A 19,345-nucleotide genomic window follows, 5' to 3' on the forward strand; every position below is an offset into this window, starting at 1 on the left:
ACAGTGGTGATGTTGGTGGTGGTCTCCCAGTAGTATGTTTGCTCTGTGTTTGCAGTCAGAATAGTTCAATAACGTGTTTTTCTTTCTTTTAAAACAGAAAGATGAGAACTACAGGAGTCTGCCCAGGGATACCAGTAACTGGTCTAAACAGTTTGAAAGGGATAAAGCTCGCTCTTCCCTGAGTGCCAGTCACCCCCTGGTGGACAAGTGGCTAGAGAGGCAGGAGCAGGTAAAACATTGATCCTTTTATTTGATGCCGTTTTAAAGAGACAGCGTCCCCTAGAGGTGGCCCAGTAGGTTGTACCCATTCCATTGCTTGTTAGTTACTTGGGAAACTGGCAAGCATAAAGTTTGGTCTGTAACTGCGTTGTCTACCTGAAAGTAAACCCGCCACAACCGTAATAAACGAAGCATCGCACTGCATAGTCTAAACTCTTCTAGGTACAATGGATGTATGTGCTTCTCTTTTTATCTGTGGTCACTACCTGTGTGCAGTTGTCAATCTCTTTCTCAAGATGACTAACCAATCAACGTTTTCTTTCTGTAAAAGCCCCAACCCACTGTGTTTCTATTGGCTGCACAGCTTTTCATGTGATCAGAGCTACAGCAGTCAGCAAGTTTCCCTAACAGCAGAATCTGCTGTCAAGTTTGAATGATTTCCCAGCTCTTTTACACTTGGCTCTTTGTGCTTTTATCGTTGCAGTGCGTTTATAGCTTTGTAGATCGAGCCACAGTCCGCTTTCTGTGTAGAGAATTGCAGGCTCTAAAACCAGTCGCCAGACTAAGAAGTGCTGTGAATCACAGACATCATGCTGCACTATAAGCAGAAGTCTGATTTATGAGCACCTATGGCTGTTGACATGTTAATATATAGAAAGAGTTTTCTTTCGTTTCTTCTTAAATACTGTAGGTAAGAAAATAGCACAGTTAGTTACTTTAAAGGTGGTTGTAACATTCAAAAATATAAAAAAAAAAAAAATGCCTAAAAATGGTGCCCTAAATAGATTAGCTAGGTCCCTATAGGTCCCCTTATTTTTATTTTTTTTATCTGGCCAGTGTGCTTTTCCTGAACTGTGACAAAGTATGCAATGCCAACAGGATTGTGATAAGTATTCTCATTTTTAGCTACAGTTACACACTTCTCAAAATGCAAATAACAAACTTCTTATTTCAGATAAGATAAGGACACTATGGACAGAAGATGATTGAAGCACGAACGCACACACGCACACGTAAACCAGTTATATAGATCCTAGGTTCTCAACCTGTGGTATGCATAGTCCAGGAGGTACTTCTGATGCTTCCAGGGGGTACTCGGGCTTGATATACTTAACCAAGAATAACAAATTTAGAGTTTTAGAAAATGAGAAATCTTATTTAAACACAAAATTAGTTTTTTTTAGCTAATTAAAAGTAATAGTAAATGTTTAGAAATTATTTAGAACCAATTATCATGTACTATGATTAAATATATATTTTTCAAGGGGTACGTTACTATGCTAGGGGGTACTTGGTAAATACAGGGTTTTAAAGGGGGTACATACCCATAAAATGTTGAGAAACACTGATCTAGATGATGATTCCTGTGGGAGGGACAGTAATCTGTAAAATAAGCTGTAAATCATCACTGAGCTGGGTTAAAACTAAAAGGGCAGAAGTAATGTCACTTTTGGCATCACAGAGAAACAGTAAAAATGGAAACCATCAGAAATATTCTTTTTTTTTTTTCTTCATATCACATAATCTGACAGTGAACACTAAAATGGGATAGGTAAGCTGAATAAATAATTTTAATTGCAGTATACGGTATTCCGGCATATAAGACGACTGGGCATATGAGGATTCCCCAACTTTTTCAGTTAAAATATAGAGTTTGGGATATATTTTCCGTATAATACTACCCCTCTTCCAACGCACACATTAAAAAAAAAAAAATATCATATACTGGTGCTAGGTATGAACAGATACTGGTGCTGTACGGTATGTGGTACCCAGTATATATTAGTATACCGGTGATTGACTAGTTGGATGAGTCAACTCTCCCTAAGCGGATTGGTCAGCTCTCCTTATTTACCTGTTTATCAGAGCAGTATGGAAGAATGGATCGCGCTGTGCCCATAAAACACGCCTCTTTCACCCGTCTGCCCCACCCTTGCATCCTATTTACCTCCTTCTCTGCCTCTCAGATCTCACACATGTGCTCCTGTGCTGCTTCACTACAGTTCTCAACAGCGAGATCTGAGAGGCGGTAACAGGATAGGGCGTATCTCCCGGCATCAGTGACACCCGACCTATAAGACGACACCTGACTTTTCAGAAGATTTTCAAGGGTTTAAAAGTAGTCTTATATGCAGGAATATACAGTAGATGATTTATTTAACTTTTTTTCAGTTGATATGGAGTTTCATCCCATTTTAAGCTGATAAACTGATTGCCTGTACATAAAAAAAAATGTACATCACACTGAGCAGAAGAAGGCACTGCTTCTTGATTGAACTTTGGGCAACATCTGTAGCAGTTCAGTTTGACTGGAGTTTGACAAAGGTGGTCACTTCGGTTTATTAGCTTGGAGGTAGAAATATATACCACTGCTGTTCTTTAGAGTCCGCCTTCTACATTGAGCCATCTTCACTGTACTAATGTTACTGTAACTTTAGTTTCTTTGCTGTATCACAAATACAAATTGTTTATTTGAAATGTCCTAATTGGTTACGCAACACTTCTTTACATCCCTTAATTATTCAGATCTGCTACTTCTGTGATGTGATTTCTTCCTGGCCAGGCCAGATACATAACTCTTATATGACCACTTGTATTTGGTGGGTCATGTGACCAGTCAATCGGTTTTGGTTCTGTAGGAAGGTTGACTGACCTATTTCTTTTTTTTTCTCCTTGAAAATAAATCTTTATTGAGTCGTATAGAGGTATTTGTTGAACATCATGCTACTTTCTTGTCCTGCTGATCTTCTGGCCTTTAATACGTGAAGTCACTGACCCGACACGAGGACACGGATCCGGTGTTCTGACTGTGCAGGCTGCCATATTGTTTCAGGTCATTGGCTTGGGAAGTAATGAAGCCAGAAGCTCAGCATGGCAGTCAGGCACGTAGCTTTTCATTTTCACCCAAAAGATAAAGCAACAACCTTTACATGTCTGTGAAGGTCCTTCTTCAAGCAGGTTATGCGCTATCTAAATGTGTTCCACACTTTTTTAGTTGCATATTTTTTTAAAATTTTCTTAATTTCACCTCTTGGTTAGTCATGAAAATTTCCAGAGAACAAAAAAGAAAATGTTTTGTTCTCCTTGGTCAAAGGCAGTGCTAATTTCCAGGAAAAACGCCCTTTTAAGCCTCCTGGCGGTTTTATTCTTTCCAGATTTTAGGGTCTAAAAGCGGTGCAATTTTTTCCACCCTAAAACCGAAAAAAATCTTCCCCAGCACTTAATCGCCTCCCTGGGATCCAGAGCTGTAATTCTCCCTCCGTCCTCTGTGTGGCACAGTAGCCCTGTAGTGAGATTGCCATCTGACGTCATGACGACAAACTGCAATCTGACCCGAGAGATGCAGACACTCGGAGGACAGGAAGGAGAATGGCTTCCGGTATCTGTATTCCCCGGGAGGTGAGTGTAATGCTAGGTACACATCATACAATTGTGTTAGATGGTTCCATAGATAATTTCAGACATGTCCGATCTTATTTTTTATCGTGTTTCTGATCGATTGTTCATATAAGTGAATAGAAACCGAAAAGATAACAGAATTGAACCGGAAATCAGACGGAAAATCGGCCAAAAAAGCATATTGTGTACCTAGCATAACGCCCACTGCGAGATATGCTCCGCACTGTCCTGCTGGTGGCGACCACGAGTCATGCTTGGGGTTACTGCTCCTGGTTTGTTTTTTCCAACCTGAGCCCGCCTTGTGATAACCTCTATGGAGGTTAAAGTTCTTTTTCTGCTTCATTTCTTCAATGAGAATTGTACATAGGCTAAATATCACTGGCAGGGCAGGTCTACATACCAATATACAGCACCATATAGATATAGGAAGTGTTTCTTATGCTGAAACCAGGAAAATTACCTGGGAAAATTACAACAAAGGCATCGGAATAAATTGTTGCTGGGCATATTTTATCTTGTTGGTAGGAGTCAATCCCAACACATTCACAGAGCTCTTTAGATTTTGTAGCATGCTCAGCTTGAAATTGTAATATTTTTTCCCATAAACACGGCAGTATCCTCCTCCTACCCTGCCTAGGATGAGGCCATAATTCACCCAAACACAACAAAATGATTTTATATACCAGTCTGCCCTCTTTATTTCATTTCTACCTAGACTGATACCAGAATTTGATTTTCTGAAATCAAATTGCAGAAAATCACTCGCAGCAGCGAACCAAATTAAAACAGTACAGACCTATGTAAGCCAATCTCTAGGAATTATTAAACGGGGAGAAGGGGAGGGGGGGACAAAAGTTAGATGTTATTCCTCCCGTCTTGCTTGCTTCTCAGCATAGGCCTCGTTCATCCACTTTTACAGGCTGGATGGGAAAATTAAAAGCATTAGAGCCATTAAATTGAGTTACTAGTTGAAACGTAACTCGATTTCCAGTATGGAGGTCGCAGTGAGCTGGATGCTTGTTTTGACTATCCAAGAACATAACCAGGACATCTGTCAATTAATGCGTATCGTATATTTGCTCTGCTTGCTTGTGTTTTATGGATTATTTCTGACCTGAAACTTTTTTTTTTCCTGTTGCAAAGTTCTTTTCACAACCCTCTTAACCCTCTGGATGATACAATTAGATCGCCCAGGAGGGGGCGCAGCACTTTTTTTTTAAATTTTTTAAATCATGTAGCAAGCCCTGGGCTCGCTACATGATAGCTGCTGAGCAGCGGCATCCCCCCACCCACTCCGATCGCCTTCGGCGATCAGAGTAAGCAGGAAGTCCCGTTCAGAACGTCATGACATCAGAGGGAGTCCCGATCCACCCCTCAGCGCTGCCTGGCACTGATTGGCCAGGCTGCGCAAGGGGTCGGGGGGGGGGGGGGGGGGGGCTGCGCGCCACGGTGGAGAGCGGCGGATCGGCGGCGAGCTGTGGCGATCAGAAGTTACACGCAGCTAGCAAAGTGCTAGCTGCGTGTAACAAAAAAAAAATTTATGCAAATCGGCCCACCAGGGCCTGAGAACTCCTCCTGCGCGACATACCCCGAGCTCAGCTCGGGATTATCGCCCAGGAGGTTAAATTATATACATTTTCTGTAATGTAACAGAATATACGGCTTACCCAATACGTCGCCTCTCCTTAACGTGTACCTGAGATAATTAAAAAATTTGATAATTATGGGGGCTGGCTTACTCCAGCCCCCATAAGTACTGATGCGTCCCTCACCGTCCTCCTGAGTGCCTCCGTTCAGCCGCAATCACTCCTGGTAATCTGGCTCAGTCTCGCCAGTCTGCTCTTCTGCGCATGCGCCGCCCTGGTATGTGTAAAGTCTTTTTATTTTGCCATCTCTAGTTTACTTTAAATGTCATTCTTAAAGGCTCACTATTGTGAAAAAATTGGAAAATTTTAAACACGTGTGTACACATTACATCTAGGATGTAGATTTGTTCCAGAGTAAAATGTTTTTCACTAGAATGTTTTAATTTGACTCTTAATGCTGAGTGACAGCAGTCCTATTTCATGATTGACTGAGGTCGGTTCTCTCATACACACTTGCTTTCAAGATAATTGCTCAGATTGCAAATTACAAAGATCCCCAACCAAGATTAAAGGAAAGGTAATCCTATTGTGAGGCAAAATTTACTCCTTCAGTCAAAATTGCCTTACATTTCTCATCCTACAATGAAGAGCACAGCTTAAATGGAGAGCTATTAACCACGTCTCTTTTGGTCTCATTTGATTATTGATTCTTGGGAAACTCTTGAAAAAGACCTACAAAAAATGTCTTATGATATACAGTATACACAGTACATATCTACCCTACTGTACAAAATATTTTTTTTAACCTATTTTAGGATCCATACATCTCTCTTAGAGGAACGCTAGTGAAAATAACATAATGAACAAAAGTACTTTTTTACAATAATTATGTATAAATGATGTGGTCAGTGTTTGCCCATTGTAAAATCTTTCCTCTCTCTGATTTACATTGACATTTATCACATGGGGACATTTTTACTGCTGGCAAGTGATGCCAGTGGAAAGAGATGCTGCTTGCTTTTTTTGGCAGTTGGGAACTATTATTTCCCAGAATGCAGCAAGGCTCCCACGGTGTGATGTCAGAACCATGGTCCTGACATCACACTGTGGGAGGGGTTTCAACACAATATCAGCCATACAGAGCCCCCTGATAATCAGTCTGAGAAAAGGAATAGATTTCTCATGGGAAAGTGGGCATCAGCTACTGATTGGGCTGAAGTTTTAACCTTGGTCACAGTTTCTCTTTAAGCCAAGTACCCACAACCAGTTGGGTCGAGGATCTCCACCAAAGAACGATCATTCCCTGATCCATCTGGCCATTAAATGGTCCTGAGGCTTCTACAATCCTCATTCACCCCCCTTCTGCTCGCCATCACCCTCTTCTTCGCAGACGTGGTCCTGCCCATGTATGAGCGTACTTGCTTGGCGCAGGCTCAAGAATCGCATGCCTCCACAGTAGCACAAAGCTGTATTTGCATGGAGGAAAAAGCCCTGTAACTTCATGCTACTGTGCAGGCGCGGGCTTAAAGAGACCGAAGTCTCTTTTTTTCCCCTGCTTTTGTCATATAATCCTGTTCAGCATGAATGCCCCAGTGAAATCGACACATCCCCGCGGCAGATGGGTGATTTATTGCTGTGCTATAGACCAGCACAGTTTTATGACTTTGCTGGTCGCAGATTGTGCTGCCCTGGCTCGCAGGGCTTCTCTTCCTGGAGAGGCTGAGCTTTGAGCTGTAGCTCAGCCTCTCCGCAATCAATCTCTGTGAATTTCCGCCTCCTCGCCGCCACTCTACAGTGAAAGACGGAGAGGCGGCGATCCGCAGAGATTCACTGCGGAGGAGGCAGAGCTACAGCCTGCAGCTCTGCCTCATTGAGGAAGTGAAGACCTGCGAGCCCGGGAGCTCTGCAGGGCTAATCCTCTGTTTAAAATCACCCATCTGCCGCGGGGATGCGGCGATTTCACTGAGGCATTCATGCTGAACAGAATTATATGACAAAAGCAAGGAAAAAAGAGACTTCAGAGTCTCTTTAATTTGCGCTTGGCAGTACATCTGATGCAGGCCAGGGCAGGGGCTGTCCTTTCTGCTAGGTCACTTTAGTTATTGCTGATAAGCTGTCCACTCCTCTCTAACATTCCTGGGCTGTTGTACTGGGCTGGTGCCTGCGCAGTGTGGCCGCACTCATACACGGAAAGAAGCGTGACCACAGGAAACTCGACAAACTCTTGCTTAAAAATGTTAGGAGAGACCCAGCATTGGAACTATGAGGTCGAGGAGGATGAGGGAAGCCTCTGGATTTTCCAGAAGGTTCCCTCTACTGAGGTAAGAATTATTTCTCTTTTATTTGATCACAGGTACACTTTAAGAGAAATAAGTGTAATTTCCCATTAACCTCCTGGGCGTTAAGGACCAGCGTGACTCGTCCTAAACAAACTAGCTACTATTGTTAAAGTGTACCAGAGCTCTCTAAAACAAAAAGATTTGTACAAACCTGGGGCTTCCTCCAGCCCCATCTGCTTGGATCACTCCCACGCCGCAGATCCCCGCACTTCCATCAGTCGGCTTCAGTCTACGCAGGAGAAGTGCGCTCTTTGCGTATCTCTACAGCAGCTGCTGGAGATATACGGAGAGGGCGCACTGCTCTTACGTCAGACTGGCTCCGACTGATGGAAGAGCGGGGATCTGGTACCGGAGCAGCAGACATCGGAGGACGGCGGCGTGGGAGTGATCCAAGCAGATGGAGTTGGAGGAAGCCCCAGGTATGTAGAAGTCTTTTTTTTTTTGTCTTAGTGAGCTCTGAGTCCCTTTAAGGACGAGTCGGGCTCGTCCAGAAATTCGTATTACTCACCTGTGGCATCGCTGGCATTGTGCGATCCTTTGCGTCTTCCCTGTGCACAGATTCCCGTCTTCATTAGCGGCAATTCCTTGCGGCGATCTTCTTCTTCCTCCATCTGCTTCCTATCCCTCGGCGATCGTGTCCCCCGGTGTGTCCCTCTGATGACGCTGTGTGTGCCCCCTTGTGTGTCTGGTGCTTGCAGCCTAATCAATTCAAGTGACAGATTCATATATTTTTTGTATTGAACCAAATACAAACATCTGGATTCAATCTAAAATATTCTAAGTGTAAAAACCCCCCCAAAAAAACAAAACTGTGAGCTGCACTGCTTCCCATAGAAGAAATTAAAGTAAAAAAATAATTAAAAAGTGCCTTTGTTATATTGTATGCATGCTTGCAGGCAACTTGCAAGACCTGAACTTTCAAGCGGTCCGCAAAAATGTTTACAATATAAAGAAACGCTGAAAAAAATGCATATTAAACGCTGGGGAGGTTAACAGTATTAGTGGAGTTACACAGGCTTTCTAGTGTGGCAGAGGTGTAGAAAGCAGGGAGTTTGGCAAGCTGTGGAGTCTGTACTATATTCATCCAACTCCTCAGTTTATGAAGCCACCAACTCCAAGTACCCCAAAAATGACTCAGACTCCATAGCCCTGGTGTAAAGTACTGGCCTGTGCTGAGTCGTCGGCTCTCTGAAATACAGGGGGAGAAAAGGTTTTTGTATACTTATCAGTGTAATGCTTTATTCTTAGTAGGAAACATGGCAGCGCTTTCAAACAAAACTTATACCTGAATGATTTATGTGCATTGATGTGCGGACCCCAACAACTGGACTACGTCACACACCCAGCACTCACTACAGGGAAAAGGGGGGTGAACTTATACCTGAAAGATTTATCTGCATTGATGTGCAGAGCCCCACTGGACTGCATTACACACCCAGCACTACAGACAAAGGGGGGTTAGCTTCAGTGATATGTGCACAGACCATTACCTACTAGACTTCCCCACGGCAGTGACGTACCCCCTCGGGGAAGACCTAACACTAATCTAACAATAAAAACATAATATTCCTCGTGCTGCTGATCATACAAATGGTATACACATTTCATAAGAGAAAACCGACTGATAAGTGACAACGCTCAAGGATGCATCCGAACTGCAAGCCTACAGAGGCAATGCAAAGCCCCTCCGGAAAGCTGTCTGCTTTATTCTTAGTGATCACATTATGTAAGAAACTTGTTCCATCTTTCCCCCTCCTCTGTGTTATGTCTCATTTTTCTATTTCATCTCTAAGGAGACTGGCAGCCCACATAGCACTGCGTCTGTCGTAGTACTTCTTCCTTCGCAACACTTTTCTAGGACTTCTGTTCTTCAAGATCATTAATAACTGATAGACTGGCCCAAACCCACAATCTGTGCCGACAGTCTTTGTGTATCCTAAAGCAGCAATATTTTAAACTTCTCGCATCTGTTGGTTCTGAACGAATGAGAGGGTTTTTTTTTTTCCTTTTGCCAGCTTGAACCATCTGCTTCTGTGATTTGGACATGCAATTATTTCAGTGTGGTTCATCTGTCTTTTTACTTTTTGGGGGGAATTTTGCTTCTGCTAATGTCCCGTCATCATGGTGGCTAGTTAGAGATTGATTGATTTATGTTTTTGCTCTTTGTTGGGCATTGGTTAGCAAGCAATAAGGCTCAGGTCTAAGGTATGAGTGACAAAAAGAATGGTTTGTCCTTAAAGCAAACCTGAACTGGTATATAAAAGTGAACATACACACATCATACTTACCTCCCATGTGGTCTGCTCTTCAATCTCTTTCTCCTCTCCTGCGTCCTGTTTGTCCACTGTGATCAATGGAATTCTCTTTCCTCCATTAAAAGAGCTACCAGGTCAGCACTCTGCTAGGCCTCTTTCACAGTGGGAAGTTAGTCGCACAACGTGCCCCTAATGCAGCGCATGTAGGTTATGAAATTGGACGTTATTTTGCACTGCGTTGTCTCTTGGTGCGCTTTTTTTGTTGCATACTGATGGAACGAAAACGGCGCATGCGGTACATTAAAAAAAATAATTTACTGACCATGTGCAACACACAATGCAGCAAATGTATTGCTAAACGCATAGCATGCAGCAGTTTAAAAATATTGCTAAACGTTACACACAACGCAATGTGTGCACTGTGTATGTCGCACAGACTTTGTATTGCTGTCAGTGTTCTCCCCAGAATTTTTTCCCAGCCGGGTGGCGTGAAAAAGTAGCCGGGTGACATGAAAAAGTAGCCGGGTGGGGCTAGATGAAAGAATGCAGGGCCAGTGCTTCTCTGCACATTTCTGTTTACAGCAGAGGTGGAGTTGAGCTGATGACAGCCGGGTACTCACCAAAACTAGCCGGGTGGAGCACCCGGCTAAAAGAGCCTGTGGAGAACACTGGCTGTGCGTTAGTGTGCTTTATAATTTTTTATAACGTGCAACTTTAATGTCCCACTGTGAAAGAGGTCTAAATCATTAATATCGCTTGAACCATAGGTTGAACCATAGGGAAGCATGGGCATTACCTTGCACATCAGTTGTTCTACTAGTTATAACTGACAGCAACTGATATAGTGGAAAATGGCCCTAAGGCTCCCTGCACACTGCAAATCTGTTTTGCAATTCAGATTTTCTCTGAATGCAATCAACAGAAAAAGGATCAAAAAAAGCAGCATAAAAATCTGAATCTGATGTAAACACAGATTAAAAATCGGAATCGCATGCAGTGTGCAAGAGGCCTAAGGTTTTCAACTTCTGGAAAGACAAGTCTTACAGGATCTTGTCACAACTGGAAGGTGTCCTCGGAAGAAAATGGTGAGCTTCTGAGAGGAACTGATGGTGAGGTAAATAATATTCATTTGCAGGTACTGCATGTGTTTATTTTAAATAATTTTACTCAGTTCAGGTTCCCTTTAAGGTCACACTCAGTGTTGCGGGTAAGTATTTTACTTGGTAGGGGCAAGACGGAGGGGAACGCACTGTACAGACATGTTGCATGGTAGAGCGACTTATGGCAGGGCGGGTGAGCACCATAGCAATACATTTGTCTTATATTTGTTCGGTGTCACGTACAGGTTTGTTGTGGTGGATTTCAAAGTGACATTGTGAGATATTTGTACATGTGCTATATTTTTGGCGTGAGGCAGCTGTTCAGAATGGTGACTACTTACACTTTAGGTTGTGCTGCTGGAAATAAAACTCTGCGTGGTTTAGCCACTAGTACTACAATTATTTTTTTTTTTCACTGACTGTGGATGTTGCCTGTAGTCAAAAATTTTAAAGTTAGATACTCACCTCGGTAGTGAGAAGCATGTAGATAGTCCAGAGGCTTCCTATGGCCCACTTTTCCCACACTGGTTCCTTCTACACATGCCAGCTTCTCAATAATGTTAAGTCAGGGCCTTTCATAGATTCCTGCAAGTTAGTTTCTGCAGCTGTGAAAAATAAGCACAAATTGTTCCTCCTTTGGCCCAATCCTTTCCCATAAATTGCAGAGAGATTCAGAGTGGCAGATCATCAAGGCTGAATGCAAACCCCTCCTGGTCTGTGTTGTGCCGAACGTCACCCTTCCTTCCTACTTCATAGGACAATGATGCATCTCAACAGCTCTCGGCCGCAAGCTGCCACTCGAGGGATCTAACAGATTAATATGTTAATAGTCACAACTGTTGTTAACACAAGTGGCAACATCTAAACCTTTCTTTCCCTCTTTGAATTTGAGTTGAACAATGAAACTTCAAGGTAGGATGACCAAACACCCTAAAAAAAGAACACAGATAATGGGAGCCCAAATGGTGCAGTATGTCACAGGTAGAGTGATGTAAAACAATAAGGCTTCGGGTACTCACAAAGGAAGGGTGCACAAGGAAAAGCAGGTGAAGATCTAGAAACCGGACTCCACTTGGGTATTCGGCTGGAGCTGGATGTGGTCACACTCTTGGTAAAAACAACAAAGGTCTTATTGATGGAAAAGCCACTAGGTAGCCACCCAGGCCCCTCCCAAAGGAGGGGGAAAAGCATAAAGGTGGTAAGAAGTAGATAAAACAGAGTTATACACCGCTTAAAAATAGAAAAATAGATGTGGCTTAGCTAAGTAATGACACGCACACACGCGCACACGCACACACACACTGTACACACACACCACTTTTCGTGGGTCTGCACCCACTTCCTCACGCCAAATAAAGTGCCAGGGTTGTACCAGAGCCAGGGACAGAATGCCTCTTGAGGCAAAAAATTGCCAGAGTGCTTTTCTAGCTATAATCGCCCCGCTAAGTCATATAAGTCCAGGTGCTTTCTCGTTATACAAGTTATCCTGCATAGGAGAATTGCTTTGATTGTTGTCTGCCTCAGAACTGAATTAGTCTCTTTGAAGCTTGTAGTAGGCGTCTGAAAACAAGAAACACGGCACTAATATGTATTGTCTTCAGATCAGACGTAGCTTATGCTTTAAATTTTGTTTAACATGTTTTGTAGTAGGTAAAAAATGAAGCTTACAAGGAATGTCCTCAATCTTCCTTTCATTGTATCAGAAAGTACGCATTCATCTAGAGGAATGAACTTCGGATTAGATTTTCTCAGCTTTTATTCAACACCGTGTTTCGCCGGTAAGAGCTGAGGTGGTAAAGGCAGGCAGATCCTGCACTGCTCCACCTTTCCCGTCTGGTTTCAAACAGAAGAATTTAATACCTTCCTCTCACATCTCAGGAAGGGGTCTCTGCAGGGATTGAGATCAATCGTTGTGCTACCTGTGCACTCCTGGTATACTTCTCTCTCTCCTTTGTACTCTGCTACCCTCACTTCAAGTTCACATTGTGACCTTGTGTTCCCAGAGCCTTGTGTGCTTTCAAATGTGCGCCGCTCCCGTTCTTTGTTAACCCCCCCCCACCTATGCTTAAAAGTCTCATTATAGTCCCAGCTTCACGGAACCCCTCGGTATTGCCTTTACGAGAAGATTCTTTCACCTTTTCTGCACACTGCATTGACTGAAGAGATTCTTTAGTTTCGAGCTTTGTTAGGCCCTGACGCATGCAGTTTTTGTGTGTTTCCCCTGTGGTAAATGGAGGCTAATCTATTGAGTGGTGTCCATTAGTCTTACCCCATCAAGGATGTTCTATATATAGAGAGTCTAGCCAGCTTGAGGTTGCAGCCATCCAGAGGTTTTCCCTGTGTAGTTCCTCATTAGTAAAAATTCCATCCTTACTGTTGGAACAGCTTTATTATAGGAGATTTGTCAGCTTCACAGCCTTTCCCACACACTTTAAAGGTTAACCGTATTATCAGAACATTTTTTTTTATTCTTAAAATAAGTAGAACAGATAAAGAGGAAGAAATTGGTTGGGTTTTTTTTTTTTTTTTTTTCTCTCACATAAATATCAGCCTTTTAGCTTGCAGTGAATATAGCAGTCTTGTTAAAAGAAGTTGCTCCTGCTTCCTCTGGCCACTAGAGACCACTGTTCAGAGACGAGAGTTAATTACTTATATGGAACAGCAGGGAGCCCATCCTTAATGCAGGTCATAGAGGAAGGAAATGTTAGAAACGATCACAACAATCTGAATAAGTGATTATGTGCAGGGCTGAGGAGTCTGAATTGAGGAGTCTTGAGTCAGAGCAATTTTGGGTACCTGGAATTGGAGTCAGTGGTTTTCGGAGTCGGATGATTTTTGTACTGACTCCACAGCCCTGATTACCTGGTTAGGTTAAACCCCTGGTCCAGTAAAAAAAAATCTAACACTGTTTACTCCTATTAGCTTAGCAGTCACCCTCAATGTGAAATTCTTCCGAAAAATCATAACTTTAGTTTCGCACTACAGCTCAATACTGTCCATTAAAGAGACCGACCACAACAGACCAAAGACCCTGTCTGTGTATCCTATGGTGACTTTCTTCCTCTTGAACTCCCTCCATGCCTTCCCACCACCAGCGTTCACTCCTCTCCTTTTTATGATCTGGTGGTGGTCACGTCTTCTCATGTATTGACCACTTGTTGACTGCAGGCTACAACAGTTGGGGATTTAAAGTGACAGAGCCGAGGATTGTTTATTCTTTCTGGCATACTCCTGTGTGGATTGGGAACCTCAGGCAGCTACTACTGTTCCGTTTAGTGCTCTTATCCTTTATTGCTACTTTAATTTTTTTATTTTAATATTTATATAGCGCTGACATATATCGCAGCGCTGTACAGAGAATATTGTATAGTCACTAACTGTCCCTCAGGGGCTCACAATCTAGTCCCTTTATACAGTAGGGGGATAGTGCTGGGGGTTTTGTAGTGTTCGTTGCTTGTCCCAATATCGCTTGCCGCTACCTCTGCGCACTCGATCGATCACAATGGCCCAACACTTTGCAGCATGTCTGATCATTACATGCAGCCAATTAGGGAATGCTCTTGGCGGCATCAATTTTCATCCAATTGGATAATAATTATTAAAGTGGATGCATGAATGGTCACCAAGTGGAGAGATGTATGGCCACCTTAAGGCCTTCTTCACACAGAAGGCTGTACCATGTGGTTGTCTGGCAGTTCAGCCTCCCAGCTGCCGGCCATGAGTGCCATTTGAGTGGGATTTAAAATATAGCCAAATGGCAGCTTTTGCTCTGTTATGTATCTTGAAGTCACTGCTTACTTGTGTTTTATGTACAATCTACTCTACTGTGTCTACTCTAAACTATGTAATGTGCCAAACCCAATTCCAGGCACGACCTAGTCAGGCTTGCCCAATAAATATTTTCTGATTCTGATATGAAGCATTTATGCCAACATGTACATTCTGTCCGGTGTCCGTTGTGTTCTGTCCGGAATGCAAGGTCCTGAAATGCAAGGTTCCGATGTGCACAATTTTTGCAGACGTCGGATGAAAGTCCTACATGGCGTGCCAGCTATGACATGTCCGATACAGCAGATTTTCTGTGAACAAGTAAACGAGTTGACCACGCCCCTCAGCACCTCCTTGCCCATTTAAATTCTTGGCCATCCAATAGGATGATCACAGCGTCCCTTGCTTTGCTGTGAACACGTGGATTGTGCTGTGGATTCGTTGTCCACCGTCATGTGATTAGCTATACAAGGAATTTCAGAGCTTTTTGTTGGAGAATTCATAATTCCTTGTTTCCTTTAAAATAGTAATACTACTTTTTTTCATTAGCTATGCTGCTTCCTCATCTTTTCAAATCTCGGCGCTTCCTGTTCAGTAAGCAAGTAATTCGGTAAGGAGCTCTTTGGGCAAGACTCCCTAACACTGCTACTGCCTACTGAGTGTGCTCTAGTGGCTGCCTCGCGAGCGCTTTGAGTCAGACAGGAGAAAGGCGCTATACAAAAAAAAGGAATTATTATAATTTCTAAGGGTCTTAAGTGGCTTTATTGCCTTAACCAGGTGAGAGTAAGTACCTTCACCCTGTCTGACTGTATACCACCAAATGTAGTTTTGTACAGCAATAGGGAAACAAACTGCTTCAGTTTGCAATGTGCCAGATTAGCTAGCTGTGTATTTTAGAAAGGGGGCTTTTAGGACCATTGTAGTCCCTTACACACTCCAATAAGTTCTGGGTCACCATGAGCTTGCTGGTTAGTGTGTCCATTTCCAGAGAGATTGCTTATTTTAATATTTTGACACAAGACAATAGTGGTTTCTAGTCAATAGTCTAAAAATACTTTACAGCACTCTCTATTTTCACATCAGTAACCTAAAGAGAGGACACTATATATATATATATATTGCTTTACTGTTTCCACAAAGTCAGACAATCCGCCATTTAATAGTGATCCACATATGCCATCACATCAAGGTGCACCCGTACACTGCAGACCCCCTCTGGTTGATATGCTCACCAGATGTTTGCCACCTCACAGTCAGGTGGGTCTATAGCATTAGATCAAATAATTTCTGTCACTCTCGACTATTCCAAAACGTTTAATCAGAATCTGGTTATAAACCCGAACTGAAAAGATAATACCAGGGAATAAACATCAAACACAGGTGTCTAAACACATACCCTACAGGTACATAAAAAGTAGCATTCTCTTTATTATAACAAATAATGATCATTAAAATCGACCACCATTATATATTGGTATGTCGCCAGTGAGCACCCAAGATGGGGACTGTAACCTTCCACTATGGGGGTCCTGGCTGATCTCACTCCACCTGGATTTGACAGGTGGGGTGTAGCTATCCCACGGGTAGGTTGCTAGCTAACGCCGGTTGCGGTGGATGGGGCCAGAGCGTGACTGCATGAGGTAGCTTGTCATATATCGCAATTGCAGACACCTCTACTTGTAACTCATCTACTGATGAGTGTAAATGAGGTTACTCACCCTGCCCTCTTCATTTCACTAGCGTGATCTACCGTCAGCCAGGGGCACCTCTAGCTACTTAATACTGAGGTTCCTCTAGCTACCTAATACTTGGGGCACCTCTAGTTACTTGAGGCTACTTCTGGCTGCTTAATACTAAGGGCACATTCACACTACAAGAGCTTTTTAAAAGCTCTGGCTAATGCAATCCTATGGGGGATTTTTACAAAATCACATCTCTCCAGTGTGAACGATCACAAAGGATAACATTAGCAAGAGCTTTTAAAATCACAAACCCTTAGAAAAACTCTTGTAGTGTGAACAAGCCCTAAGGGGCACCTGTAGTTATGACAGGCAAGAGGAGTAAAGGAGAAGTGACAGCTGGGCCAGCCAGCACAACTGCGGTGCAGTTAGGTGGTTGTAGGTTCATGGAGGACGAAGTGTAAGTAGGCTCCTGTGAGGGAAATCCGGGCCTGGGTTGTAGTAAACTACAATTGGAAAAATTGGGAGACCAAAAACCATATCCTCAATGGTGTGCCAGAACACCAATAATATAACCATATAATTAAGTACAAGGATATATAGTAAAAAAATATTTTTGAAGAGACAAAGTTTCTAGATCTTAAATTTTGATGTATCAAAAAGTTATTTTGTAAAAACAGAGTTCACAAATCTTCAAGCGAATTCATCTTTGCAAACAACATCCCATTATCAAGTACCAAAAACATATGATGAAATATGCAATTGTTTAAAAAGGCAACGTCGACTTGTTTTCGGAGTAACCTTCTTCAGGCCTTCACAAACAATTGTAATCTGTAATATACAGGACAAAAATTGGGACGGGTACCATCTGGACAACATCAAGCCAGGAAACACCACTTAGACTAACATTGGGCACAGCACACAGGCAAGATGTACCAGGAGAGAGTGGTGAGAGCGGTACATCTTGACTGTGTGCTGTGTCCAATGTTTCCACCTTTTTAAAGAATTGCAAATTTTAACATTTGTTTTTTGGTACTTGATAATGGGATGTTGTTTGCAAAGATTAATTCACTTGAAGATTTGTGAACTCTGTTTATACAAAATAACTTTTTGATACATTAAAATGTAAGATCATCTTGAAACTTTTTTGTCTCTTCAAAAATTTTTTTACTACATATCCTTGTACTTATATAGTTTGTAGTAAACTACACTCACACGATTAGACCAATCGTAACGCGTCATGTTATTGAGGGACCTGTGATTGGATGACTGTTCCCTATGAGGTTTTCTGTTGAGTCCCCTAAACTAGACTGATGCGGTTTGATTTAATAGTTCTGAATAAAACGACATCTTTCTTCCATAATGCTCTAATTTTGAAAAGTAAGAGACTGGAACTTAGATGGGAAAGGACATTTGGGATGTAGGTGGAGATGGGGACATGGTGCAGATGGCAAGCGGACGTCTGTCTATGTATGATAATCAAGTGTGATTGTTAGCAGTCTATGGAGTTGATTAGCTATTAGAAGTGGACAGTTGGGCTAAAAACGGCACCGATGAACCAAAGCAAAGCAGATTGCATCACATTTTTCGGTAAATACAGCTTAGCCTTTTCCACTAACGCGTGACTCCTGCACTCTTCATTTCCTGCCACCAGCCTTCTGATGACAGCTGGATTCCACAATGGCTGACAATATGGAGGGACCGCTAGCATTCATCTCCCCATTAGCAGCGAGCAGCTGCTCTGCAGTATGTGACCCGCCCACCACAATGCCCACCATTGTCCTGAGAGTATTTCTGCCAAGTCGTATGGAAGCATCGCTCATTGTGACAAACAATACAGCGCTGCTATTTCCTTGTCTCCAACTTTTGTGGGTCTTTGAGCATGCCAGTATAGTCAGCTGTGTGGAGCAGATCTGCTGAACAGCTTGGCCCCACGTGCAAATTATACCCCTACTGCTCTTTCAATCAGCTCCTTTGGTTGTATTATCAGCCACTTCCAAGTAGACATGGCGCTGCTACGTTAACCCCTTCATGGTATCTGCCTTACAGAAAGTTTTTAAATTTGTTTTAACGCAAACCTGAATGGAAAAAAACAACACCTTATGATTTGACTTGTATGTGTAATACGGATAATGAATAGAACATTAGTAGCAAAGAAATGTGTTTTTTTTAAATTATTATTTTGTTATATAGCTTTTTCCCCCCTTTATAACATGGCATCACAGTTGCAGTTTTAAAACCTCACTCTGTCTTTTAAGCTATAAAACAAAGCAGAAATAATGACCCTTTGAAGTTTTCTGCAGCTGTCTCAAGCTGTCTCTCACGGTTTCTTGGTTGTTTACATGCTTCAGAAAACAGGACTGTATTCGACCCAGTTGGGTCAAGTAGCTCAGAGAAACTTTTGCATAGATAACCGAAGGTTTGTTTTTGTTTTTTAACCCTTCCTTTACTGGAAACTGACTCTTCTTTGCCACTAATTTTGTATTTCTTAGCTGTACTAGGAAAAACAAACGTTTGCTTTCTTAAAGGGAAGGTTCAGGGAGGGATAAAAAAAAATAAAAATCTGCATCCACTTACCTGGGGCCTCCTCCAGCCCGTGGCAGGTGGGAGGTGCCCTCGGCGCCGCTCCGCAGGCTCCTGGTGGTGTACGGTGGCGCGCCCGACCTGGCCAGGTCGGGCTTCTTCTGCGTTCCAAAATGCGCCTCACGGCGGCGCGCTGAAGTAGTCGGACGTCCTCCGGGCTGTACTGCGCAGGCTCAGTAGTTCTGAGCCTGCGCAGTAAAGCCCGGAGGACGTCCAATGACGTCAGTGCGCCGCCGTGAGGTGCATTTTGAAACGCAGAAGAAGACTGACCTGGCCGCCGGCCTGGCCAGGTCGGACGCGCCACTGGACACCACCGGGAGCCTGTGGAGCTGCGCCGAGGGCACCTCCTGCCTGCCACGGGCTGGAGGAAGCCCCAGGTAAGTGGATGCAGATTTTTTTTTTTTGAATAGTCCCTGA

At 43.0% G+C, this 19,345-nt stretch overlaps 1 protein-coding gene across 27 annotated transcripts in view; it reads left to right on the forward strand.

Annotated features, from left to right (window-relative positions):
* The window catches only part of PARD3 (par-3 family cell polarity regulator), a 771,876-nt gene that overhangs the window by 299,849 nt on the left and 452,682 nt on the right, over window positions 1-19,345 (forward strand). For 22 of the 27 annotated variants that reach the window (XM_068235737.1, XM_068235760.1, XM_068235736.1 and 19 more), the window contains one exon: window positions 98-229. The exons of the other annotated variants lie outside the window; for them this stretch is intronic. In XM_068235737.1, coding sequence (XP_068091838.1) covers window positions 98-229 — 132 coding nt within the window. The remainder of the gene's footprint in view (window positions 1-97; window positions 230-19,345) is intronic. 27 annotated transcript variants of the gene reach the window in all.

The sequence above is a fragment of the Hyperolius riggenbachi genome, chromosome 5 (assembly GCF_040937935.1).
Source record: "Hyperolius riggenbachi isolate aHypRig1 chromosome 5, aHypRig1.pri, whole genome shotgun sequence".
Lineage (NCBI taxonomy): Eukaryota > Metazoa > Chordata > Amphibia > Anura > Hyperoliidae > Hyperolius > Hyperolius riggenbachi.